This window comes from Panthera pardus, unplaced genomic scaffold (genome assembly GCF_024362965.1).
Source record: "Panthera pardus isolate Hobbes unplaced genomic scaffold, ASM2436296v1 HiC_scaffold_27, whole genome shotgun sequence".
Taxonomy (NCBI): Eukaryota; Metazoa; Chordata; class Mammalia; order Carnivora; family Felidae; genus Panthera; species Panthera pardus.
Window position 1 is genome coordinate 116,478,766 of NW_026526843.1, and position 24,205 is coordinate 116,502,970.

General features: G+C 45.1%; 1 protein-coding gene across 2 annotated transcripts; it reads right to left on the reverse strand.

Annotated features, from left to right (window-relative positions):
- Positions 1 to 3,630: 3,630 nt before the first annotated feature.
- On the reverse strand, positions 3,631 to 19,155 carry MSL3 (MSL complex subunit 3). 2 transcript variants are annotated; one of them, XM_053891842.1, is made up of 13 exons: positions 19,005 to 19,154; positions 17,564 to 17,646; positions 17,087 to 17,182; positions 16,656 to 16,756; positions 15,791 to 15,876; positions 15,080 to 15,202; positions 14,226 to 14,386; positions 13,276 to 13,434; positions 10,878 to 11,140; positions 10,110 to 10,219; positions 5,902 to 6,001; positions 5,366 to 5,450; positions 3,631 to 4,442 (listed from the first exon to the last, which is right to left on the reverse strand). In XM_053891842.1, the coding sequence occupies exons 1-13, from the start codon at positions 19,104 to 19,106 to the stop codon at positions 4,343 to 4,345; spliced, it is 1,569 nt and encodes a 522-aa protein (XP_053747817.1). In that variant the 5' UTR covers positions 19,107 to 19,154; the 3' UTR covers positions 3,631 to 4,342. The 2 variants fall into 2 exon arrangements, with proteins under 2 accessions (XP_053747817.1, XP_019273417.2); XM_019417872.2 differs by lacking the exon at positions 17,087 to 17,182 and having other exon boundaries at positions 19,005 to 19,155.
- Positions 19,156 to 24,205: the final 5,050 nt, after the last annotated feature.

Here is a 24,205-nt window from a genome sequence, read left to right on the forward strand (position 1 = left end):
GAGAGGGAAACACAGAATCGGAAGCAGGCTCCAGGCTCCGAGCTGTCCGCACAGAGCCCGACACAGGGCTCAAACTCATGAACCGTGAGATCATGACCTGAGCCGAAGTCAGATGCTCAACCGACTGAGCCACCCAGGTGCCCCAACTGCTTTTAATTTTAATCTGTTGAAACTCCTTTCCCCAATGGATATCAAGTCCCTTAACATCATCTTGCCAGATTTTTCAATAGTGAAAACTTAATAATCAAACCTACCTAAGCTGACATCCACATACCAATTAATTAAGAGAATTATCCATTCTTTCTTGCACAATGGGAAGGTTAATTTTGGAAAATGTTGCCATTTATGGTTACATTATACTGTTTAAAATCAAGAACTGGTTAAAGTGACACACTTCCTTGATATAGAAGTTAAGGAGGAATCAATCTTAAGTATATTCCCCAACAAGGATTGTATCTTATTTATTTTGAAAATTTTTAAAAGTTTACTTATTTTGAGAGGGGGAGGGAGGGAGAGAAAGAGCAAGAGAGATAGCGAGAGAGAGAACGAGCACAGGGCAGGGGCAGAGAGAGAGAATCCCAAGCAGGCTCCGTACTGGCAGTGTGGAGCCTGATGTGGGGCTCGAACTCGTGAACCATAAGATCATGACCTGAGTCGAAACCAAGAGTCATTCACTTAAGCGACTGAGCCACCCAGATGCCCCAGATCATATCTCATTTGCCCTTATCTTTCCAATACCTAGCACAGTTTTTGGTATCCCAGGAGGTGGTTGTCAATAAATGTTCAGATAAACTTATTTGACAAGCTAAATATTAAAAGGCAGAGGCCACCGACTTATTAAAACAATAATGGAAAAACTGGGTGACTTCACTTCCTCAAATGTTTACAGAGTTGATAATAAAGTCTTATGACAGACGTCAACTTTTATAAATTGGTAATTTTTAAAATGTTTTTTTACATTTTAAGTAGGCTCCACACCCAATGTGGGGCTTGAACTCATGACCCTGAAATTAAGAGTCACATGCTTTACGACTGAGCCAGGCAGGTGCCCTGATAATTTTTTCTTTTGTTTTTGTGTACACTGTTCTGTGAAATGATTTATAAATCTACTTCTGTTCAGGAGTGTTTTTGTTTTTGTTGTTGTTGTTCTTGAATGTCCTTTTCAAAGTCCAAGGGCCTGATAGTACAAGGACTTGATACACAAGTTACTAAAATATTATTTTCGATACATCTTTAAAGGACTTGAAAACATTAACATGATGAACATGATACTTAATTGCAAGGTTTGGCAGTTTAGGCAAGTAACAATTTAAAAATTGACAAGAGGATGAAGTGTAATTCTGATGAGAACTGTCCAGACATTTAAATCATATTTTTAAGTGATGAATTATTTGAAAAATTATTAGTAATATACAATCAAGGGACATTTTGAAGATATTTAAATGAACCCAAGCTCCAAATAATTAGCTTAAAGGAAGTTATGGTTAGGAAATGCCTTGTGGGAAGAAAATAGTATCTCATTACTAGAAACAGAATAAATTGTAAACTCAAGGTGTGTAATTATTGCAATGTTCCAAGAGAGGGTCACCTGGGCAGCTCAGTAGGCTAAGTATCTGACTTCAGTTCAGGTCATGATCTCAGTTTGTGAGTTTGAGCCCTGTGTCGGGCTCTGCACTGATAGCTCAGAGCCTGCTTCATGTCCTCTGTGTCCCTCCCTCTTTCTAGGCCTCTCCCTGGCTCGCAAGCACCCTCTCCCTCTCTCAAAAATAAACATTAAAAAAAAATGTCCCTTGGTGCAATTGTAAATGAGATCAGTTTATTTCTTTCTCTTGCTTCATTATTAGTGTATAAAAATGCAGCTGATTTCTGTACATTGATTTTGTACCTTGCAACTTTGTGAATTCATGTATCAGTTCTCGGAGTCTTTTGGGTTTTCCATGTAGAGTATCATGTCGTCTGCGAAAGTGAAAGTTTGACTTCTTTGCCAATTTTGATGCCTTTGATTTCCTTTTGTCGTCTGATTGCTGGTGCTAGGACTTCCAACACTATGTTAAACAACGGCGCTGAGAGCGGACATCCCTGTCGTGTTCCTGATCTCAGGGGGGAGAGCTCTCGGTTTTTCTGCATTGAGGATGATTGTGTACCTCAATGTTTACAGCAGCGCTTTCAACAATAGCCAAATTATGGAAAGAGCCTAAATGTCCATCAACTGATGAATGGATAAAGACGTGGTTTATATATACAATGGAATACTACTTGGCAATGAGAAAGAATGAAACCCTGTCATTTGCAGCAATGTGGATGGAACCGGAAGCTATTGTGCTAAGTGAAATAAGTCAGTCAGAGAAGGACAGATATTATCACGTTTTCACTTATATGTGGATCTTGAGAAACTTAACACAAGACCATGGGGAAGGGAAGGAGAAAAAATAGTTACAAACAGAGAGGGAGGGAGGCAAATCAGGAGACTCTATAAATACAGAGAACAAACTGAGGGGGGATGGGGGCAGTGAGGAGAGGGGAAAATGGGTGATGGGCACTGAGGAGGGCGCTTGCTGGGATGAACACTGGGTGTTGTATGTAAGTCAATTTGACAATAAATTAGATCCATAATAAAAAAAAATGTTCCTTGGGGCGCCTGGGTGGCTCAGTTAGTTAAGCACCCGACTTCAGCTCAGGTCATGATCTCATGGTTCGTGAGTTTGAGCCCCATGTCAGGCTCTGTGCTGACAGCTCAGAACTTGGAGCCTGCTTCAGATTCTGTGTCCCCTTCTCTCTCTGCCCCTCCCCTGCTCTCACTCCGTCTCTCTGTCAAAAATAAAATAAACATTAAAAAAAATGTTCCAACAGATAGTCTGCGTTCATTTCACTGGGGACACTTAAGAAGATTCTTGTAAGGGAAAAATTTTTTTTCTTTTCTGGGCCACGAGTAATTATAGATTAAACTTTTCTAACAATTCAAGCACACTGCAGGTACACCAGATTTAAACAGGCACTGCATAAACCAAATGGGATGAAACACAGTAGGAAGTATAGTTCTAGTCCAGGTTAGACACCAAAGACTTGAGTCTTACTCAGCAACTAACTGCACTAAGATGATGTTTACTCTGGTTTACAGGTTCTGAATCTCACTGGTCAGTACATGCAGAAATCTCTTTGATGGAACCATTGAGCCATTTTAGATTTTTTAAAAAATTCCCTGTGGCCTTTGTCATTCCTGAGCAGTGGTCTTTGGAAGTTAAAGTCCACTGAACTGAGCTGTAAGAAAAGGCAGGCACCACAGTCAAGGCTAGTATGGTACTGGTACCCCTTTAATTGAATTACAACTTTGTGAAGCATCCTGGGGGAGAGGGAGGCACACGAGAGACTATAATGAGGATTAGAAAGGTGTCTTCAGAGACTGTCAGCTGGTAACGATGGAGGAGAAACGTGTTGGCCCAGCCCAGCGTGCAGCATCTCCCAGTAGTCACCTTCTGGTCAAGCCATCAAGTGGGGCAAAATCACAGAGGGATAGAAAACAAAAGGCCTTAACAAAGCAGGCACAAAAGTACAACAAAAAGTTATTAGTCAAGAGGTTACCTCACTCTCCCTCTGCAACAAAGAGGCCAAGACCAGAGTGAAAACTCCTGCTTCTTTGCAACAAGATGGGCAACACTTTATTTAGATCACCAAAAATAAGGTTTTACAGAAAGGGAACCATAACATTACACAACAAAGTATAGCTGTAAAATCTCAAACAAGAGAGGCAACACTTTATTTAGATCACCAAAAATAAGGTTTTGGACGAAAGGAACTGTAACAAGCAAGTGTGGGGCTGCAAATTTTCTTTTGCCATCGATATCAATTCCCTCTAAAATATTTTGGGACTATTTTGTGATTTCCAAGCAAAACTGAAATTTGGTGGACAGAGCTGTTGAGCCTCATCACGAGAATGAAAACAGTTTGGAAAACAATTTTGCTTAATGCTAATGAGTAACTAAAAAACGTGGTCATTGCTAACAAACAATTCCAACATCTACTAAAACAGCCTAACCTATACATACTTCCATTAATGTTTCACTGTGAACACAGCTGTTCCTTAACTGCTGTCACAGATGACATGTACAGTGGCAAGGGTCAGATGTTGGAGGCCGTTCAGGCACCCAGGAAGTAAACCTTTACAGAATAACTACAGGATGTAAGCAACTCAAACAAACGGGCCCACCTCCGCCAGAGCCCCGGGGGTGGCTGTTGTCTCAGCCCTGTAAAGAAGGCCCACCATCTCCCCAGACCTTCACTCTTCACTGCGAACCTAGAGCACAAAGCTAGACAGACAAGATGTTCTTCCAGAACCATCAAAACTTTAATAAATCGCCCTGGGGTTCTTGGTGCTATAGTGTGCCTCACAGGCAGCAACATAGGCAGACTCCGGGAAGAAGTCATCGTGGTATTCTGCCAAAAACCTGGAAGAAGAAAAACATTGCCCTGATGATAATTACAGTGAGGGCTGAACACCAGCAAGCAAAATTTTAACTTGCAAGCACTCTAACATTTCACCCCTTCTCGGTATTCCAAAGAAAAAAAATGAACATGATTTTGATTTCTATATACAGATTACTTTCATTGCACGTATCTGGCTTCTGCAGTAATTACCATTTCATCAGAACCCTTCCACTATCAAGTGTACAGATAGAAACAACCTAAACTCCACTAGGTGGCAGGCTGCCTTATACAAACGCTTACTGCAAAAAAGCGTTCTGACCACTTCTACATTTTCATGTTATAAAAACAAACGATAGGGGCACCAGGGTGGCTCAGTCGGTAGAGTGTCTGACTCTTGATTTTGGCTCAGGTCATGATCTCACAGTACGTGAGGTCGAGCCCTGCGTTGAGCTCTGTGCTGACAGCGTGGAGATTCTCTTGGGATTCTCTTTCTCACGCGCCTGCTCTCTCAAAAATAAACTTTAAAAAAATAAACACAAAAACCCAACCTGTAAATGCTAATATTTAGGTTTATGTACACACAACAAAAAAGTCTAATACTTAAGGTACTTATAAAGAAAAAATGTAAAACTAAATTACTATCGATCTTAATCACTTCTACTGTAAAAATTTAATTTTCTATTCACAGTTACCCAACTGGATTCTTCAAGTGTGACACAAAAAATTTTACCTCAATACAACGAACATCCTGGACTCAGAACACAGATAAATTACAGAAAAAAAATTTCCAAAACCCCCCTATGTTACGATTACAGTTAGAACCAATCATACTTAGGTAATACTGCGACTATTAAAAATACCACACAGATTATTAGCTTCCACCGCTGTTACGGAGAAGTTCAGAAAAGATATATAAAAGATAATAAAAAAGAAATCAAAATACCTAAGAAAGAGATCAAAGTGCTTCAGTAAAGCCTTCAGATTCTTCTCAGAAAAGGACATCTTTCCAAGGATTTCTGGAAGTTTCACTGCATTAAAAATAAAACCCAAACCATTTACAATCAGCAGACTCTGGCAATGAGTAGGACATACTGAGGGTCCTTATTTATCCTGCTCAAGCTGAAATTAACATCTACGTTATCAGATAAAACCAAAAAGTCTTACTGAACACAGGGTAGTGGTACAAATGATACAAACACCATTTTTATGAAATTTAAGATTCATTCAGTGCCTTTTTTAAAGAGGTCATTTTTCAATGCTTTTTCTTAGACCCTCAAAATTACAAGCTGTACATAAAAGAACAAGGGTGTGAAAACCAAACTGGAGGGGCACCTGGCTGGCTCAGCTGGAAGAATGTGCGACTCTTGATCTTGGGGTCACGAGTTTGATTGTTAAAAAAAAAATAAATAACCTTAAAAAAAAAAAAACCCAAAGTGGAAAAAAAAAGGAAGAAGAAAGCAGGGGCCAGGGACTTCTCACCAAACAATCGTAGCAAGTGTTGTGCCCCATAAATGTAAGAGGGTGGAGGCGGCTGGTCACTTGGGGGGTAACTGTCCGGTACCAGTTTCCAGGAGAGGACCTGGGAAAAGCATGAGTTGCATGAATTGTTGCATCTTAACATTGTTACCAAGAGATCTCAAAATCTGGAATCGCAGCAGAAATACACATGCTGTGAGGTTCTCAGTCTCGCATGCAGCGTGACATCCTCACTCCCAAGCTTCCTGTCCTTGTGGTGCCTCATGAGTTGCTTCATAGCTGGACCAGAAAATGGGAGTACACAATAATAACAAACCAATGTAGAAGTTTGAAAGTCACTCCTCTAGCTTTCCCACGAAGCCATTTAAGGGCATGATCTCAGCATATAGGCCAGTATAATGCTTTATGTTGAAGAGAACCAAAAACTACAAAATAACAAAGTTCAAAAGAACGCTTGCAAAAAATACACAATATGATGTGTAGGATTATGTAAATACAGAAAAATTACCAAGTAGAAGTACATACCAAAATGTTCAATGTTCATGTCTTATTGGTGGAATTATGATTTAGGGAGTTGGGGAGGATAAAGGCACGTGTTTCCCACATGGATTACGTGTCAGCGTGTATCTTATAGTTTCCTACGGCAACTTTTTCAAAATATTTTTGCCTTTTAAACCAAGCACACGAGGACCCACCTTCCTTGGCAACATGGAGATACTTCTAATCACCTAAAAATTCTAACAATAAATTTATTTGATTTCCTACAACAACCCTGAAAATGTTTACAATCTGACCCTTTCCAGAAAAAGTTTGCCAACCTTCATCACTTAATGTTCTCCTTGCCTAGTAAAGTCGTGCACAGAAACAAGGAAATCCTCCTTAAGTGAGATTCCAACAGCTACTACCTATAAATTAGCTGTAACTGTTCTGGTCATTTCGTCTCTTTTCCTTTCCTGAAAATCATGCCATATTAGAGAATGAAGTGGTAAAAAGTAACCCAGACACGTTTTAAGGTTTTTCTAATCTCCTAATATATTTGATTGACTTTGGAAACTAATCTGACCCACTGAATCAAGTGAAAATAGACTGCAACCCTGGGAATTGATTTCTTTTCCTTCTTTTTCAATTTCAGAACTGGGGATGGATATAAGGTTTTGTTAAAGTCAGAGCTGTATTTATTTATTTATTTATGTATTTATTTTTTCCTGGTGTTTTATGGTTTTATTTTTCTACGTTTAAAACTTGGATCCATTTGGAATTTACCCTAATAAAATTTTAGAATTTTACAAGGTGTTAGGAATAAATTCAACTATTTTCCTCCCCCTAGTTGGATTCCTGGTTTTACCAACATTTATCGACTAACCTATTTTCCATAAATCAGATGCCATCCCACCTTTTACCATAAGCGAAATTCTCATCCTAACATAGTTTCAGAATGAGATGTTGAATATTATTTAGTGAGGGCAAACTTGTTTGTTCTGTTTCTAATAGCCAAGCTTACTAAGCAAGTAATAGAGCTAATTATTTTCTGTCAAAAACAATATGCCAGACTTCTGAGAGCACATTATCCAAATAGAAATGCAGAGCTGTATTTAAAAACCCTCTGATGAGGAGCGCCCGGGGGGCTCAGTTGGTTGAGCGTTCAACTTGAGCTAAGGTCATGATCTCATGCTTTGTGAGATCAAGCCCCGTGTCGGGCTCTCTACTGTCAGCGTAGAGCCTGCTTCAGACCCTCTGTCTCCTTCTCCCCCTCTCTCAAAAACAATAAACACTAAAAAAATAAATAAATGAAAGTGCTCTGATGAGATTCCACAGAAATACTTTAGCAAATTATAGATCTATTCTCCTGAGTTGCTGCTTTGCCTTTTGGGATCTATCAAGTTTAATCTGGAAACAGTAGAGCCAAAGGAAATCCTCCACAAGACAAAGCAGAAGGATGCCCAAACGACCCCAGAAAGGCTGATGTACTCAATTTAACACGATGAAACTGGAGAAGCTAGTGAGTCTCGCCACGGCTCTGCGGCACTCCATGCTAAGGTCCTAGCTTCGGCTTTGGCCTCACCCACCCACACCACCCATCCGTGGCGCAGATCACTGAGGGTGGCGATTTGGTTTCGGCATCATTCTTCCACGCCCGGCACCTCAACCTGAAACTCGGCAACTGTCTTGACAGTGACGCCTAAAGTTAACGTGGAGGAATCTGCAATCACCGGAACCATGAAACGCACGTGTGCACGACAGCAGGCCATTCGGCTGGTTAGCGGGCAGTCGGCCTCACTCGCTCAACTGCACGTTTCAATGCAGCGTATCACCTCCTATTAACTGAAGGTAAGTCTCACGGAGGAGAACAGGTTTCTAGCAGAGGCAGTCTCAGCAGGGGCATACAGAGAACCACCCGTGAGTACTGATGAGAAAGGTGTGCATCCAGACTCTCCCCCGATGCAGGCCAGCAAACAGCAATGGCAGAGAGTCTCAGGGGAGGCGGATGCAGGGCTTTGGTTACAACACACGAAGACAGAGGCACTTACGAGGGGGGAGTTCACTAAGGCCTCAGGAGTCACTGTTGGGAGCCTGTTGCACCCTCCAACCATTCACTAGAAATCCTGTTCTACTAGGGCCTGTGGCTGGACCCGTGACCACTAGATGGTGGGCTCGCACGGCTCACCTGAGTGGGAATGGCCTTGCCTGAATATTCCCCTGCCTTTTCCGAGAAACAGGACTCTCCTGAATAACACCTGCAGGGCCGTGTCTGAGGAACAGGATGTCAGGGACTGCTCATCCTAGGAATTTCCTAATCTTCCCTCAATGTCATCGTAAAACAAATTAAGTTTTCCAGTTTTTCTATCAAGGGCCAGCCAACTAAGTAAGGCCTTGTGCCAAATCCAGCCCAAACGCCCTTGTGATAAAAATGGTTGTCGTATTTTTAAATGGCTAGTAAAATCACACGAATAGTGTTTCAGGGCGTGTAAATGATATGAAATTCAATTACCAGTGTCCATGAATGAATCGTGGGGGCACACAGACATACCCCCTCACTTACGAGTGGTCTGTAGCCCTCTCACACGACACTAGAGCTGGCTAACCTCGAAAGAGACCGTATGGTACACAACCCTGAAAATGTTCACAATCTGACCCTTTCCAGAAAAAGTTTGCCAACCTTCATCACTTAGTGTTCTCCTTGCCTAGTAAAGTCGTGCACAGAAACAAGGAAATCCTACTTAAGTGAGATTCACAAAATATCCCAGTAGACTAAGACGCCTCCTGAACCCCTGAAACACTCACTACCTACACATCAGTTAACCGGTCTTAAAAACAGAATTTTTAAATGAAAAGTTTCCCCATTTGTAAAACGAAAACCTAGTGGCAAGGTTGTTCTAGAAAATCTGAGGTGATTTAGGACAAGTGCCTGGCACGATGCTGACATACAGCATGCCCGCAAAGGGATGGCTACTAATATTACTATTAAGAACGAATTTTTTATTTTTATTTTATTTTTTTATTTTTTAATTTTTTTTCAACGTTTTTTATTTATTTTTGGGACAGAGAGAGACAGAGCATGAATGGGGGAGGGGCAGAGAGAGAGGGAGACACAGAATCGGAAACAGGCTCCAGGCTCCGAGCCATCAGCCCAGAGCCTGACGCGGGGCTCGAACTCACGGACCGCGAGATTGTGACCTGGCTGAAGTTGGACGCTTAACCGACTGCGCCACCCAGGCGCCCCCGAATTTTTTATTTTTAAATGATTGGAAAAACACAAGAATAACCATGTTTCATAACACGAACATGATCTGCTATTCAAATTTTGGTGTCTCTAAATAAAGTTTTATTGGAACACAGCACGCTCATTCATTTACATAGTGTCTATGGATGCTTTTGGAATCAGGTACTCTTGAAGGAGACCATGTGGCCCACAAAGCCTCCAATATTTACTCTCTGGCCTTTTGCACAACAAGTGTGCTGATGCTTGTTACATAAAATGAAAGTACTCATATTTCAACAGTCGTGTTTACTTGAGAGATGAGCAGAGGCACAGGGCTGGAATCCTAATGATTTTCTCATTTTAGAAACCAAAACCAATATTCAGCATCATCATCTGAAGCATTTTGTTAATACCCACAGCAGGAGCGACATCCTGCCTCTCAGCAAACCCGACTTCCTCCCACAGGACTCAAGCAGCCATAGGAGGCCGAGCAGTAATGCCAACGCTTTACCTCGTTTATCTCGTTAGTTCTTCTGCCTTCAAAGCCAGCAAACACTGCGCTGCCTTCCTTGCTAGGGGTCAGCGGGACAGGTGAGGATGATCTGCTGTGCACAGGTGTCTCTTTGAAAGGAAGAGGTGTTAATTATTCACTCGTAAGTCACAGGAACTGAACCAAAGACTGCCAGAAGACCATTACCGACGGCAGAGAAGTTATTCATCTTTAACGGGAAGACTTTCCTACCATAAAAGCCGGTACCTCGATTATCTGGGGAAAAAAATCAAGTGCTGATGTACGTTACAATGTGATGAACCTTGAAAATATTACGTTGAGCGAAAGACGCCACAGACAAAAGACCACTTACTGCGTTACTCGCATTGACAGGAAATGAGGCCTGGAAGAGGCAAATCCATCCGGACGGGAAGTAAGCAGTGGTCACCCAGCCTGCTGGATTAGGGCTGGGGGGAGGCAACGGGGAGCTACCGCTACCAGACCCACGAGACCCAGCTACACCAGCAGGTGCCAAGCATCCGACCGCAGGGCTCAGGCGTGGGGGCTCCTCTCTCTCCCGGCCATAGGCAAAATGCTTCATGAGCCTCGGTTGGAGCCAACTCCTGAGCGGAGCTCCCACAGGCGAGCGGGCGAACGTGGCTGTGACTGGGCGCTCGCCCTCACTCCCCTCCCCGCCCCCCTTGCCGGCCAGCCTCCTTTCAGGACAGCAGCGGCCGGCACGGGCCAAGCACAAGCGAACGGCTGCCCTGCGCCTGGGAGTGGACCTACTCTTTTCTAGGTGCAGGAAGAGCTTAGGCATGCTGGCGGACGTGTCCTGCTGCCGGCGCTTGGGCTGAGGAGAGGCACTGCTCTCAGACAGCCTGTCACAGTTGGCAGAGTGGCGCGTGGACCGCCTCAGAGACTGCAAGGCTTCCGGCTCGGCCTTGCGCCTCTTGGGGGTGGCTGGTTCACCGGAGGTGGGCTGACTTTCCGTGGACTGCGGTGTGGACGGATTCAGCAAAGGCGGGCTCGGAGAGAGCTCCTCCTGGTTCCTACGGAAGAAGAGAGAGCATCGCACACACCTGGCACACAGAACCTCTGCAAAACCCGGAGCGGTTCTTACATGTCCTCCTTCACACTGAAAACACTCTTGCCTCTCCTCCAGGAGGCTTATAAACTTTCACTTTCAAGTGTGACAAAACAAATGTTTTCTTAAGGAGTAACCAAACGGATTGGGGCGCCTGGGTGGCTCAGTTGGTTAAGTGTCTGACTTCGGCTCAGGTCATGATCTCACGGTTTGTGGGTTTGAGCCCCACATTCGGGCTCTGACAGCTCAGAGCCTGGAGCCTGCTTCGGATTCTGTCTCCCTCTCTCTCTGTGCTTTCCCCACTCACGCTCTTTCTCTCTCAAAAATAAATAAATATAAGAAAAGATAAAAAAAAAAGGGAGTAACCAGACCTATTAAATCATTTACATCCCCTTGATAACTCTGCAAGGCATGTTGGCATTAAAGCCCCATGCCCCTTTTATATCTTATACCGATGGTTCCCAATCGGATGTCGTCTCGCCCTGCCAGGGGACACTGGCACTATCTGGAGACAGCGCTGTTTCGGCTGTCACCACCGGCAGAGCGCTACTGGCATCTAATGGAGAGAGGCCAGGGCTGCCACTCAACATCCCACAGGGCACAAGAAAGCCCCACCACAGAGAATGATCTTGTTCAAAACGTCAATAGGGCCAAGGTTGAGAAACCCTACTCAAGAGAGTAAGAATACTACGGCAGCTGTGCTTGTGGTGGGCCACACAGCATAACGTACGGAACTGTCCAATCACTGTGCTGTTCGTCTCAAAGTAATGTAACACTGGGTCTGCTATACTTCAATAGATTTTGTTTTAAAAAGCGTAGGATACCGTGTCGTTCCGTTACGCTGTAACTACTACAAGACTAGAAAGAAAAGCCACAAGCATCCGCCAAGCTTTGTGGAACACACAGTCCACCCTGAGGTTTGAAGCAGGGCATGGGGACATCAACACAGGTCCCCAAGGAGTTGCACAGGCCTCTCACGTAGGGTGAAACCAATGGGAGAGGCGGGGAGGCAGGCAGGCAGGCTGAAAAGAGATGATCATGAGGCAGGCAGAAAACCAGGAACGAGGAGCCACGAAGGGAAGGAAGGGGATGGAAGGGAAAGGTAGCCAGAGCAGAGCATGGCGTCTGGCGAGCGGGCAGCTGTCAGCACCCTCTCTTGGGGAAGCAGAATGAGCAGGGGCAGCAGTAGACAGAGGCAGACGGTAGGCAGGCGAGCGGAGATGGAGGTGCGGAAAACATGAGAACAGGCCGCTCTTCCAGGAAAAGAGGCCCAGGAAGACAGGGAAGTAGCCTGTCCAGTGAAGGTACAGACTTCAGGGTGAGATCTCCGACCCTACTCTCTCAACCAAACAATAGAGATTTGGGCATGCTTGGTGACTGAGGAAAGAAAGTGGTGACACAGCAGAGGAACTAACCTTTACTTCAAAGCAAAAGGTGGCCAACCCTTGGAGAACTTTCTCATTTAATAATAACTACTCGAGGAGGCAAACGCTCTTTCCATTGAACAGAGGCAAAAGGAAGAGGCTCAGAAGGCATTTCCACAAGTCACACAACCAGCAAGTAAAGGAGCTAAATTCAAACACACATCTTCCGCCCTTCTCAGCCCTGTGTCTTCACCCCACTTGTCTTTGGGAAGACGAGTTAGCTGCTCAAAATCCAACCAAGTTCTCACACTGGAATCTTCACTTGGTAAAATCTTTCAGAGCCATTTGGTTTTTTTTTTTTAATTTTTTTTTTTCAACGTTTATTTATTTTTGGGACAGAGAGAGACAGAGCATGAACGGGGGAGGGACAGAGAGAGAGGGAGACACAGAATCGGAAACAGGCTCCAGGCTCTGAGCCATCAGCCCAGAGCCCGACGCGGGGCTCGAACTCACGGACCGTGAGATCGTGACCTGGCTGAAGTCGGACGCTTAACCGACTGCGCCACCCAGGCGCCCCCTCAGAGCCATTTGAAAGTGAACGACTTGGCTAACCCAGGAAAAAACTCCACCTTTCAATCTCCTCCTCCAAACCTATTGGCCCCATAGCATCAGACAGAAATCTTCAAAGACAGAGTCAACTATTTGCTGACATCAGTCAGACTGCAGGCTAACTTACCTGTTAGTGTTTGTGGCACTTTCCTTAATCGGAAGAAAAAACTTGGATGAAGTCACCTTTTTATACTGAACTTGTTCATATGGATAGAGCAAAACCAGTGGGAGCGTGTAATCAAACGTTATTCTTAATCCATCCACCATCTCCTTACAAAGGTCAACGCTAGGAGAGTAAGAGATTACAGATGCAGTAAATACTTTCCAAAATATCAGAATCAAGTTGCACATTTTTAAGAAGGTGGTGTTTTAAAGTTAAACACTATACGTTACACCTATATGTATAAAGAGTTTATAGATGCTGTCAACAGAAAATTAAGCGCAAACACAAAACTATAGTACAAAGTGAAAAAAGTACACTAGTGATTTTAACATCACACTGAACACAAATGACTACGTTCAGTGTCACATGAGGAGCCCAAGCAGCCTGCGCTGCCGACGGTGGACAGAACCCAATTACCAGGAGCTGAAGGGGGCAAGCCCGATGCACTACTCCTAATACTGGTTTCAAATCCAACACTCTGCCTGGCGGACTCTAATCGAGCTGGGCCACATGCAGAACACAGGCCATGAACACGATAATCCTGACTGGAATAAAAACCTGTTTGCAAACAAGCTGTTTGCAAAATGTTATTCCCCCATTCTGGTGCTTCTTGAGGAAAAAGAGTTATCTCCCTATGTTGTATCACTGAGAAAACCAGGTCTTGGGTGTTGAGGCAGTGCATATGCTCAATGTATCCACACCAGACACCTAAAAAGTTATTGGGCATTTTGAAACAGGGATATTTTGAGATTAAATTTGTTACTAAATGAATTAGTGAATTCTTAAGTGATGTATTAAATGAATTCCAAATTAGAGAAAAGGAGAGTGCCACCTATCCTAAATGGAAGTCACTTCTCTAATACACAGAGAGCGTGAGCCACTGAGCCACCAATCCCCCCCTCCCCACTACTCACTTCTTTTCTGCTGGAATATAGTGCACGTTCATATTGGCATGTGGCATAGCATGATGGTGCCGAGGCCTCTCATTGGCTGAAAAGGCTGCATTGATAGCAAAATGCTTCACGTAGGACTCCAAAATAGTTATGATGTTGGTCTGGCACGGAAGCTTCACTAACTGTTAATGAAAACATAGACATCTGATGCACACGTCTCGTTGTGTAAATCGTACATTCCAAGAAACAGTGCTCTTGTCTCTATAAACTTTTTAACTCAAAAATAAAGCCAGTTCTCAGGGTGCCTGGCTGGCTCAGTCAGTACAGTATTCGACTCTTGACCTTGGCTGTGAGTTCACACCCCACGCTGGGTGTAGAGATCACTGAAGAATAAAATCTTAAAAAAATAAAGCCAATTCTGCTTGAGGAGAATCTTTTAAATATACTTTGAGGCTCCTTGATTGCTTCTCCTAATCATATCCCCATGAAGATCACAGTATAAGTTTTCAAAATAAATGTAAGCAGTGACTCACATCTTAGTGATCAATTAGGGCCACCTGGGAGACTATGTTCGCAGTCGGCCTCCATGACAGATCAATTACGTCTTAACCTCTTGAATGAAGCCCAGGCATAAGGAGTTTGGCAAAGCTCCCTAGATGGTTCTAATGGACAACCAGGGCTGGGAAAGACTGCACGCCTTAATGCAATCAGCAAGAATGCCACAGTCAGGGAACTTTAGAACCTGACTCAGTACAAAACTTAAAATATGAATTTCATTCTTACAAGGTTTTTAATTATTTGAGTCTGTGATTGCAAAATATGGCTAAATGAAAGCTCTATTACAAATCCACGTTTTATGTATTCTCCCTGTATACCCGTTTCCTCCTGTTGATATAGTAACAATCGTCCTCGAGCTTCTTCTTCAGAACTTCTGGGATTTCTATCGTTATTGTCCTTTCTTCCATTTCCCTTCTTGTGTGTGGCTCCGGTTCTTCCTTCTGCAATGTCACAATTGCATCTTTAACTACTTATAATGAGGGGGAGGGGGGTCTATATCCAAAGACAAACACATGAGAGCCTACTATGAAACAAACGCAGTTAATCCTCAACATTCATACCAGTAATGATGCCACATGTCCTAGAGAAAAGCACATGAAAGGCCCCAGGTTTACGGGTTTTAGGGCACTAAGCATGTTGCAAATGCTTACTTTGCTTCTGTCTCCTTTCAGCGTTGGCAGTGAGATGTATGTTAACTTTGAAGGCAGGCGGAAGATACGGAACTCTGATACACGACATTTAAACACTAATCACCATCACAGAAATAAAGTTCATGATTTCATTGGAAAGAAAGAAGTAACCATGATTCATGCAAACAGTTTATGGGTAAGAAGAGCCACCAAGAGGTTCATACGGTGACTATAAATATAAATAAAGATTATTTTCCCATAAAAATCAAGTACAGCTCTATAATATCTGGTTAAGCAAATGCATTTTTAGAAAATGATCCACAAGTGGAGAATTTTATCACATAATTTTACCACTAAATATATACCTAAGACAGAGATTTTACAATAAAAACTTCATACCACTTCCGTCTTTTCTTCAATATCACTTTCTTCACTTATTTCTTCATCCTTTTCTTCACTACTGTCATCAGAGGAACTGCTTATTGCTAGGTAAAACAGAAAATATCAGGCAAACCGGCATCATATACTTCCTTAACCTTTACACTCATAATTCGCTAAGGTGGCACGTGTGTCCTGCCGCTGGCAATAATTAACTGTACTCCTGCGTATATTTAAAATTTTATTTTTACATTTATCTGTTTTTGAGGGACAGAGACAGGCAGATTGCAGGTGGGGGAGGGGCAGGGAGAGAGGGACACACAGAATCCAAAGCAGGCTCCGAGCCGACAGCACAGAGCCCCACGCAGGGCTCGAACTCACACACTGTGAGATCACGACCTGAGCTGAAGTCGGCCACTTAACCGACTGAGCCACCCAGGCGCCCCAACCCTGCATATGTTTTACATGCTGAACACAAATACTGGACCTTTTGGAAAAGAAATTTATTTTGAGAAATGTAACACCGATTTCAGTGAAGGTAAAAACCACACAAGTTCATGATCTAAACGTGTTTGGTCACCTAGAAGAGCCTATGGTTCTCTGTTGCATTCGTAACTGGGGTCAAGGCCCAGGAAGTGGCAAGAAGGAAACATAAGGGGTTAGTACAAAGAAAAACACTGGCTGAGAAGGCAGTGGTCACGGGCAAGGCTGATGAGATACTATGGGCTGCTACTGTCAAAAACAAAACGGGTAGACATTACACGTAACGAGCTCGAGCTTGAACTGGTTCCCTGTCTGTAATTGCAGCGAATCCGCCCCTCAATCCTGTGACATAAAAGGAGGTAAAAGTTCTTTCAGCCAGAGAAAACGAAGTCAAGCCACTCACAGTTTTCATCATTTTCATCCTTGTCTTCAATAGGGAGGCTTTTTAAGACAGAGTCAACACCAGGCAACCTGCAGCGTTTCTTCTTTCTTCCTGTGCTTCTTCTGAAAGAAAACCAAACACCGCTGAAATAAATTCCGATGCCACCTGATATGGGTCTGGAGGTACAAACAAGACATAACAGCAACGATTCTTAGGGACCTAAAAATCATTAAATCCTAGAACATAAATGTTAATCTCCACCTCAGAAGATTCCACAGTAACCTCTCTGAAAACACGGCAGTTAGAATAGCAATTCCTCATTAACACGCTTTAAACATATGACTATTTAACAAACCATGTCTATCGTATTTTTACTTTTATATTTAAAAAATTCGAAACATTGAGAGAAAGCACACTAAATAACATTCATTTCATGACTTTTGTATTCTTACAGGCGAGCTACAGCTTTCCTTGCCAATTTACGCTGTAATCTCCGATTTTCATCGGTGTCACGAAGGACATGATCTTCAGCTGCCCATCTATCCCAGCTAATCAAACAAAAAAAGAGAAAAGGATACAAAATTCAGTATTTTAGTTTGGTGTGAACAAATACTAACAGCACCTCACAGAAGCAGAAGTGTCCCAAAAGTACTGAAGTTTTAGAACACTACTGAAATATTTTAAATTCACACAAAAAAGATGCAAATAAACTGAAAAAGGAACTCATTCAGGCACAGAAATAACTAGGGTTTCCAGAATCCAAACACAATTGACTTGAAAGTAATCATTCTTCAGAATAGGAAAGGTTTGATAAAAAAGCAGAAACAGGAAGTGAAGCTTCTCTACAAGTGTTTCTAAAACTTAAGTTTGCAATGTTCTTGTGCTGCAAAGATGACCAATCTTCAATCCCGTTTAACAAGTACACTCACCTTCTGTTCCAACCATTAAAATGGATCAGATATTCTGGAATCTTTCTGCCTTTTTCGTCTTTCCCAACAATAACATCGACAATCTGAAACCAGGAAATATTGTCCACAAATGACAGAACACACAGACTAGTGCAAGCTAGATCAGGAAAACTAGATCACAGATCTCTTTTTAAAAGAAAAGAACGCATTCTCTCCTTTTTTAGACTGAAAGCTGGGTTGAAACATTTTCCCTTTCAATTCCATTTTTTTTCCTGAGTGGATGCCTCAAAATAGGAAACATCCCTCCAACCGACCCACGATTGGCCTCGGATACCGAGACTGAGTTCAGCTCCTGAAGCCATTGGCCGACCGACTTGTCACTAACACAAGAGTCCAGGCCAGACAAGAGAGCTGCAGCCCTGAGACCTCTGGGAGTTGTAGTCTCCCCAGCTCCGCTGCGTCCAGGGCCAGGACGGCAGAGGATTACGCCCTCCCTCCCAGCGGAGTCCCCAGAGGGAACACCTGGGGCAAACGATGGGGCGTGTCACCCCTGGGGAGACTCGAGGAGGGGAGGGAGGTGGGATAGCAAACAGCCAAGGCTGCGGGGGGAGGAGCCGGAAGACGGAACTCACAAAGCCCGGAGGCTTCGGGAATTCCCCCAAGGCCGGCGTCGCCCAGACGCACCTGGGGCCCTGGGGCCCGGGGCCAGCCCCCATCCCCGGCCTACGGGGCCCACTCCCACTCGCCATCCAAACCCCAGGAGCTGCAGTTATGGCTCACTTTCCCCCCCGCCCCCCACCTTCCCCCAGCCCCCGAAATTTAGATGGCACGGGGCGCGAGTCGGGGATCGAAAACCTAAATGCTGCAAGACGCTGAGGAACGAAAGCTCCGGGTCAACACTGCCCTCGGGTTTGGGGGGGAGAGGGTCCGGCCTACGGGAGGTATCGGGCCCAGACACAATTGGTGCTCCAGGGCAACGACGTCGCTGGTCGACGGCCAGTGCTCTGGCGCTACAGTTTAGGACCTGGCTCGGTCAGTCAGGGTGCCGCACGGGAGCCCAAGCAACGATGCACCGCGCAGAACGGTGAGAGTTAACACGAAGGTAGAGGCCGCCGGCAAACGGCCTCCTCGACGCGCAGCCCTCGCTGGCGTCGCGTGCGCAAACCGACGTCGCGGCCCCGGCCTCGCGACACTGCACGCGCGAGGTTTCGTTTCCGAAGGCGCGTGCGCGGCCCCGCGCCGGCGGAAGCGGAAGCGCCCGGGCCCCGACTCCCCCGCGCAGCGTCCCGCGAGCGCCCCCTGCTGCACGCACGGCGCCGCGCAAGCCGAGGAGCAGCCGGCATGGAGCGCCGGGCCCCGCCACTTCCCCTGCGCCGCGCCGCCGTCCGCACCCGCATCCGCCTCCGCCACCCGTCCCGGGGTCCCCGGCCCGCGCCTCCTCCCTGTCCCTCCGCGGCGGCACCTTGGCATCGTACAGCACTCGCGCCTTGGTGGGGTCAGGCTCGAAGCACAGCACTTTCTCCCCTGAGTGGAATTTAAATTTCATGCCCTCGCTCGCGCTCATTTGCTCATCGTGGCGGAGGGCGAGGCTCCGGGGCGGGCGGAGCGCGCGCGGTGGGGGAGGGGGGGTGGGGGCGGGGAGGTGGCGCGCCTCGGCGGGGGTGGGGGGAGGGAGCGGGGAATGGCGGAGGCTGCGGCCGCCCCGCCCTCAGTCCCGCCTCGGCCCGCCCCGCGCCGCGGCCGGACCTCGGAGCCTCCGGGCGCGCGCGCTCCCGCCGGAGCGCGTCTCCGCGAGTCCCCGCCGGGCCCGGTGAAGGCTGCGGCGGGGATCGCTGCCCGCGGCGGGGATCGCTGCCCTCGGCGGTGGTCTTTCGGCAGAACGGCCCCTCCCGCCCCCGTGGGAAAGGTGGCTGGCCCGGAGGTGGCAGGCGCCCAGGAGACAGCCTCTCTGGGGTGGGCACTGGCGGCGGGCAGGTTTGCCGGCCGCTGCCCTCCAGCAGCCACTGGCCGCGCCGCGTGGGCCATCTTAGCAGAGCTGCGCGCCGCCGAGTGTGGCTACGCGAGGAGGACGTCTGGCCGGAGTCGGGTGTAGATATGCGAAGGAAGGGGGAGTGAAGAAAGCACTGGGGCATAGCTGGGTTGGGACAAGGTAGTGGCAGACCTGGAGCCCTCCAGTGACAGCGGGTGAGCAGTGAGGCCCATGAGTCCTTGCCTGGTCATTAACATCTTTAAGTCCCGCTTCCAGCGTGGTCTTTCAACCCCCAGCACTCAAGAGTTCCTCCCTCGAGGTCTGGTGCAATACATTGAATACTCCCTAAAGGGGGAAAGTACTGTGAGGCTGGTCCTGGAAGGTACCTGCGCTGAGGGGGTGCTCAGGACATCTTTGATGAACCTATGGCAAGTGCTCCGAGACTCTTGAAGGGCAAACCTGCAGGCACAGGAAGGACGGTGCTGGGTTTTTTGCTTTCTTTGAGGGATGGAAAGTGGGTAGTGTAGTTACTGGATTGAGACCGGCCTAGAGACCAGCTTTGAGACTCTGATGTCGTGGTGAACTGCCGGTTCTCCACACTCTGGGCTCTGTTCTGGCCTCCAGAAATTTGCACTTGTCCTCCGCTTCACTGGGTTTCCTGGTAGACATCCTTCACATTTCAATTTGGATACTGTCAGGAGAACAACCCTCGGGCTTCCCCAGGTGAATTACATACCCCTTCCCAGCCCTCTACTTCTCCGATTCTTGTGTTTACTGTACTCCGCCGTACAATGGGCTGTTCGTTTGCAAAATATCCTCCATAAGATGCCCATCTCTTTGAAGCTGGGAGGGCAGAGCTGCGGGGAACTGGATGAATCTCATCCAGTTCATTACCGCATGTTCCTGGCACACAATAAATGTTTAACAAATAAACATTACAGATTTATGAAATAGAATCCCCAAAACTCAAGTCACCCATGGGATGTGATGGGGGAGAGGAAAGGAGAAATCTCAAGAGAGGTCCAGATTTTCTGGCCTAATGATTTGAGTAAGCAATAGATCCATTGGCCAGAATAAGGGCCATGAGAGGGACAGGTTGGGGGAAGATGGACAGATAGTGACCTATGTCTATAATGATGATACAGTGGTGGACCAGAACTGGAGCTGTGATTCTTCAGGTTGTGGTTTATTAGGAATGAGCCCTTGATGGTGATGTTCCCCATAAATGACAGGGGAAGCTCCAGGGCACAAGTAATTGCCGTGGCGAAACCACAACTGAATATTAGCTTTTAAAAAAATGTTTCTTGTGGGAGAATGGAGGTTTCCTCTTCAGATTCTAACCTTGCAGGGCAAGACTTTAGATCCTTTCTTGTCTCTCCGTTTCCACCCCTTCTTATGTCCTTGAGCCACACCTTCCCTGTTCCCCCTAAACAATCCAAGGATGCAGAAGCCTCCAGGATCCCCAAAGCTACAAATCCCACCAATGACAGTCCCCTCTGCAGGCCTTCTCTAGATTAGGAACCACTATAGAAGCCTTCTCCTTTAATGTGGGTGAAGCATCCTTCTCCCTCTTGAGTGTAAAGGTAAAGGACTTGGTGGGCTCTGTGATCCAGTGCCACACCCGTCACTGCTAGTTTGTGACCTTAGACAAGTGATTAGTCTCTGTGAGATGCAGTTCTCTTACATTTAAAGGTAATAGTGGCTCCTACCTCATCGGGTTGTTTCAGGATTAAATCTACTCCATGTACTTGCATTTGCGTAGGGCCTAGCGTATAATAGGTTTTGGATAAACACTTGCCATTAATATTAGGCACTGCTTGGCCATTTCTCCTTGACCTAATTCATTCATTCAACAAATGTATTTTTTTTTTTAAGTAATCTCTATGCCCGGTGTGAGGGCTTGAACTCAGACCCCTGAGATCGAGTCACATGCTCTACCTGCTGAGCCAGCCAGGAGGCCCCACTCAACAAAGATTTATGGGGCCTCCTGTGTACTGGATGCTAGACGCACAAAGTAGAATGCAGATATTACCCTGGCCTTGAAGAAGACACATTTCAGGAGGGGCACAGCAGCATACAAATAAATGCAAACGTCACACGTGCTCTCTGACAGAGCAGGACGGAAGAGAGCAGACACAGGTGCTTACATCTCCCTGTGAGGAGGGAGAGTGTCAGAAAAGACTCCAGAGAGGAAGTCTCCCTTGTTAAATAATACACTGAAACATATTAAACATCTTGAAGAATTCAGGCAAAAATCAGTCGGAATCAGTGCCAAACCAGAAGCACTCAGAGCACTTCAGTGTCAGGAGCTCAGAGGGAGACTTTATAGAGAAAAGGCAGAAATAAGGAAGTTATTGATTGGCTACAGTGTAAAGACTGGTTGGCTGTTTGTGATTGGCTATCCTTAGTATTTTATTTCATAACATTGAGACATTCACAGGCTTACGTTTCAGGCTGCCAAGGCATTAGCCTTACCTCAGTCTAACAGCCTCCTTGTTGAATTAACCATTCCCCCCTTTTGGTCATCTTCTACGTGAAGGAGTGACCAGAACTTTGGTATTAGTGCCACTCTCGGCCACCATCAAAGTTGCTCTTTGTCTCACTGTGAAACTCCTGGGTTATGATGTCAGATCCATGGAAAAAATGTTTTTCCTGTTCATCTCCTCGTTTATCTTGTTTCTGGTTCTCCAAGCCCAGTGAGACCATTCGATGTATGTACTGCTGACGGCTGTGAACATGCATTTAAGGCATTTGAGAGAACATAGTGTACAAGGGACATTACGATGACAACTATACAGAAGCCTTAGCCAGGGCCCCCATGAGCCAAACCAAATGGTATCAGATAAATCAAAGAAGGGACATCAAGCTGTTTTAGCCAAGTGGCTGATGTGTTAATTTATCATATTTGCTGCAACACCAGAGGTGTTGATCCAGGTATTGTGGGAGGTATTTGCTGTGGCACAAGCTCCTCCTTTTTCAGCCAAGAAGTAAGCTAAAGCAGTTCTATTATCTGAAACGATCTTAGCAAGAAAGTCCAGAGACTTTGTTGTGTAGCTATGGCCTTAGCAGTACATTCAGTGATCGTTGCCAGAGTTAAAGAGCATCATCTTCCTGTGCATTCACAGGGAGGAGAGGCAAATAGCAGAAAGGCAAAAGGAATAAAGGTTTCATATTGGAGATGAAGATCTTCTTGAGCCATGATCTTGGAGGAACTGTCCACCTCAAGATGCCATCTGCTTCTGGGGAGGAACCTCCCTAATAACTTTAATTTTAGGTCTGCAGCTGGTGTGTGGTTCCAGGAGTCTGGGGGAGCCCTTTTTAATGGGGAGATGTGGACCCAGGGTTCCAGTCCCTGAAGTTTGGCTGTGGTGTCGGCAGTGAGAAGGACCTGGGATGGTTTCTTCCAGGGAGGTTCCAGGGCAGTCTTTGTGCTTAGTGATTCCAAGTCAGAAGGGTGGGAGAAAATGGGAAATGTCAGTCTGGAGAGTTGTCGCCAGACATTTGAGGAAACTAGGAGAGTTCAGGGCCCAGTTCAGGTTACAGACAGACCCAGTGGTTTCCTTGCACCCTTATTATTCCTAAGTAGTTGTAATTACTAATTATGTTGATTAGAATTCTTACCCCTTAGGATCCTTTTTTCCTTGTGAAAACTAAGAAGTCAGCGATGTGACTGTCTGTTACACTAGCATTCTATGGATTCGGGAAATTTATAAATACATTTCACAATTTCTAGAAGTACCTTCTTTCTCATAGTAAAATTTTCAGTGTGGCACAAAAGATATTTACTAATAGATCCCAATATATTTAGTTCCTCTGTAAAAGAAAGGCAAAAGTGGATAAACCCATGTTCAGTATTTGCTGTTTTAGTATTTTATCATATTTGGGATGATTGAGATATTCAATGAATAGCCCTCATTTAACTTATCTCAGTATAACTAAGGTTTCAAGTTCTCAAGATTTTGGCAACTATCTTAAGTAGACCTACCACAAACCATATTTATTGTTGAAAAATATCTTTTAAAACTTTCACTTACATTTATTTAATTCACTTGTTCTTAACAATTATATTTAGATTACTGTGCTTATGAAAATTTCATGAGATGTTAAACAGCTAACCATTGTTTTTTTTTTTTTTAACTAGGCTTCATTTCCGTTTCATTCTCATTGAACTCACGACCCTGAGATCAAGACCTGAGCTGAGATCAAGAGTTGGATGCTTAACTGACTGAGCCCCAGTTAACCGTTCTTGCTGACATATTATGTAACACAGATAACATATTAGCTTATTTGACTTTTAGTAAACCTAGGTAGAATTGAAGTATTCTGTTTAATGCTGGTAACTCTGAAGACATGCCTGTTTTAATTAAGCCGACAAACTTAAACTAGCTTTTATTTTTTTTAATGTTTATTTATTTTGGACGCTCAACCAACTGAGCCACCCAGGTACCCCAAAACTCACTAGTTTAAAAAGAATGGTTGTATCTAAATTGTGTTTCTGGCAGATGGAATAAGTTAAGGTTACTTGCTCCGATGGCTAGAGCTTTTATTAATATTTCTGGATTCATTCACCTAATTTCCAAATAGCTTCTTTTTGTTTTTCTGATAAGAATTATCTCCCCGAAGTCAGTACTTCAAGAGATGGCTCTGAGTTCCTAGAGGAAACTAGGTAGAACATTTGCATCTCAAAGGCACAG

Bases quoted from the DNA above. Each gene is read 5' to 3' on its own strand.
- MSL3 (XM_053891842.1), bottom strand. From the start codon at position 19,106: ATGAGCGCGAGCGAGGGCATGAAATTTAAATTCCACTCAGGGGAGAAA. The intron at 13,435-14,225 runs GTGAGTAGTGGG...TTACTCTCCTAG, and splicing joins TATATTCCAGCAGAAAAGAA to CGTTGACCTTTGTAAGGAGA. The intron at 4,443-5,365 runs GTATTTTGATTT...TTCTTCTTCCAG, and splicing joins CACTTTGATCTCTTTCTTAG to GTTTTTGGCAGAATACCACG.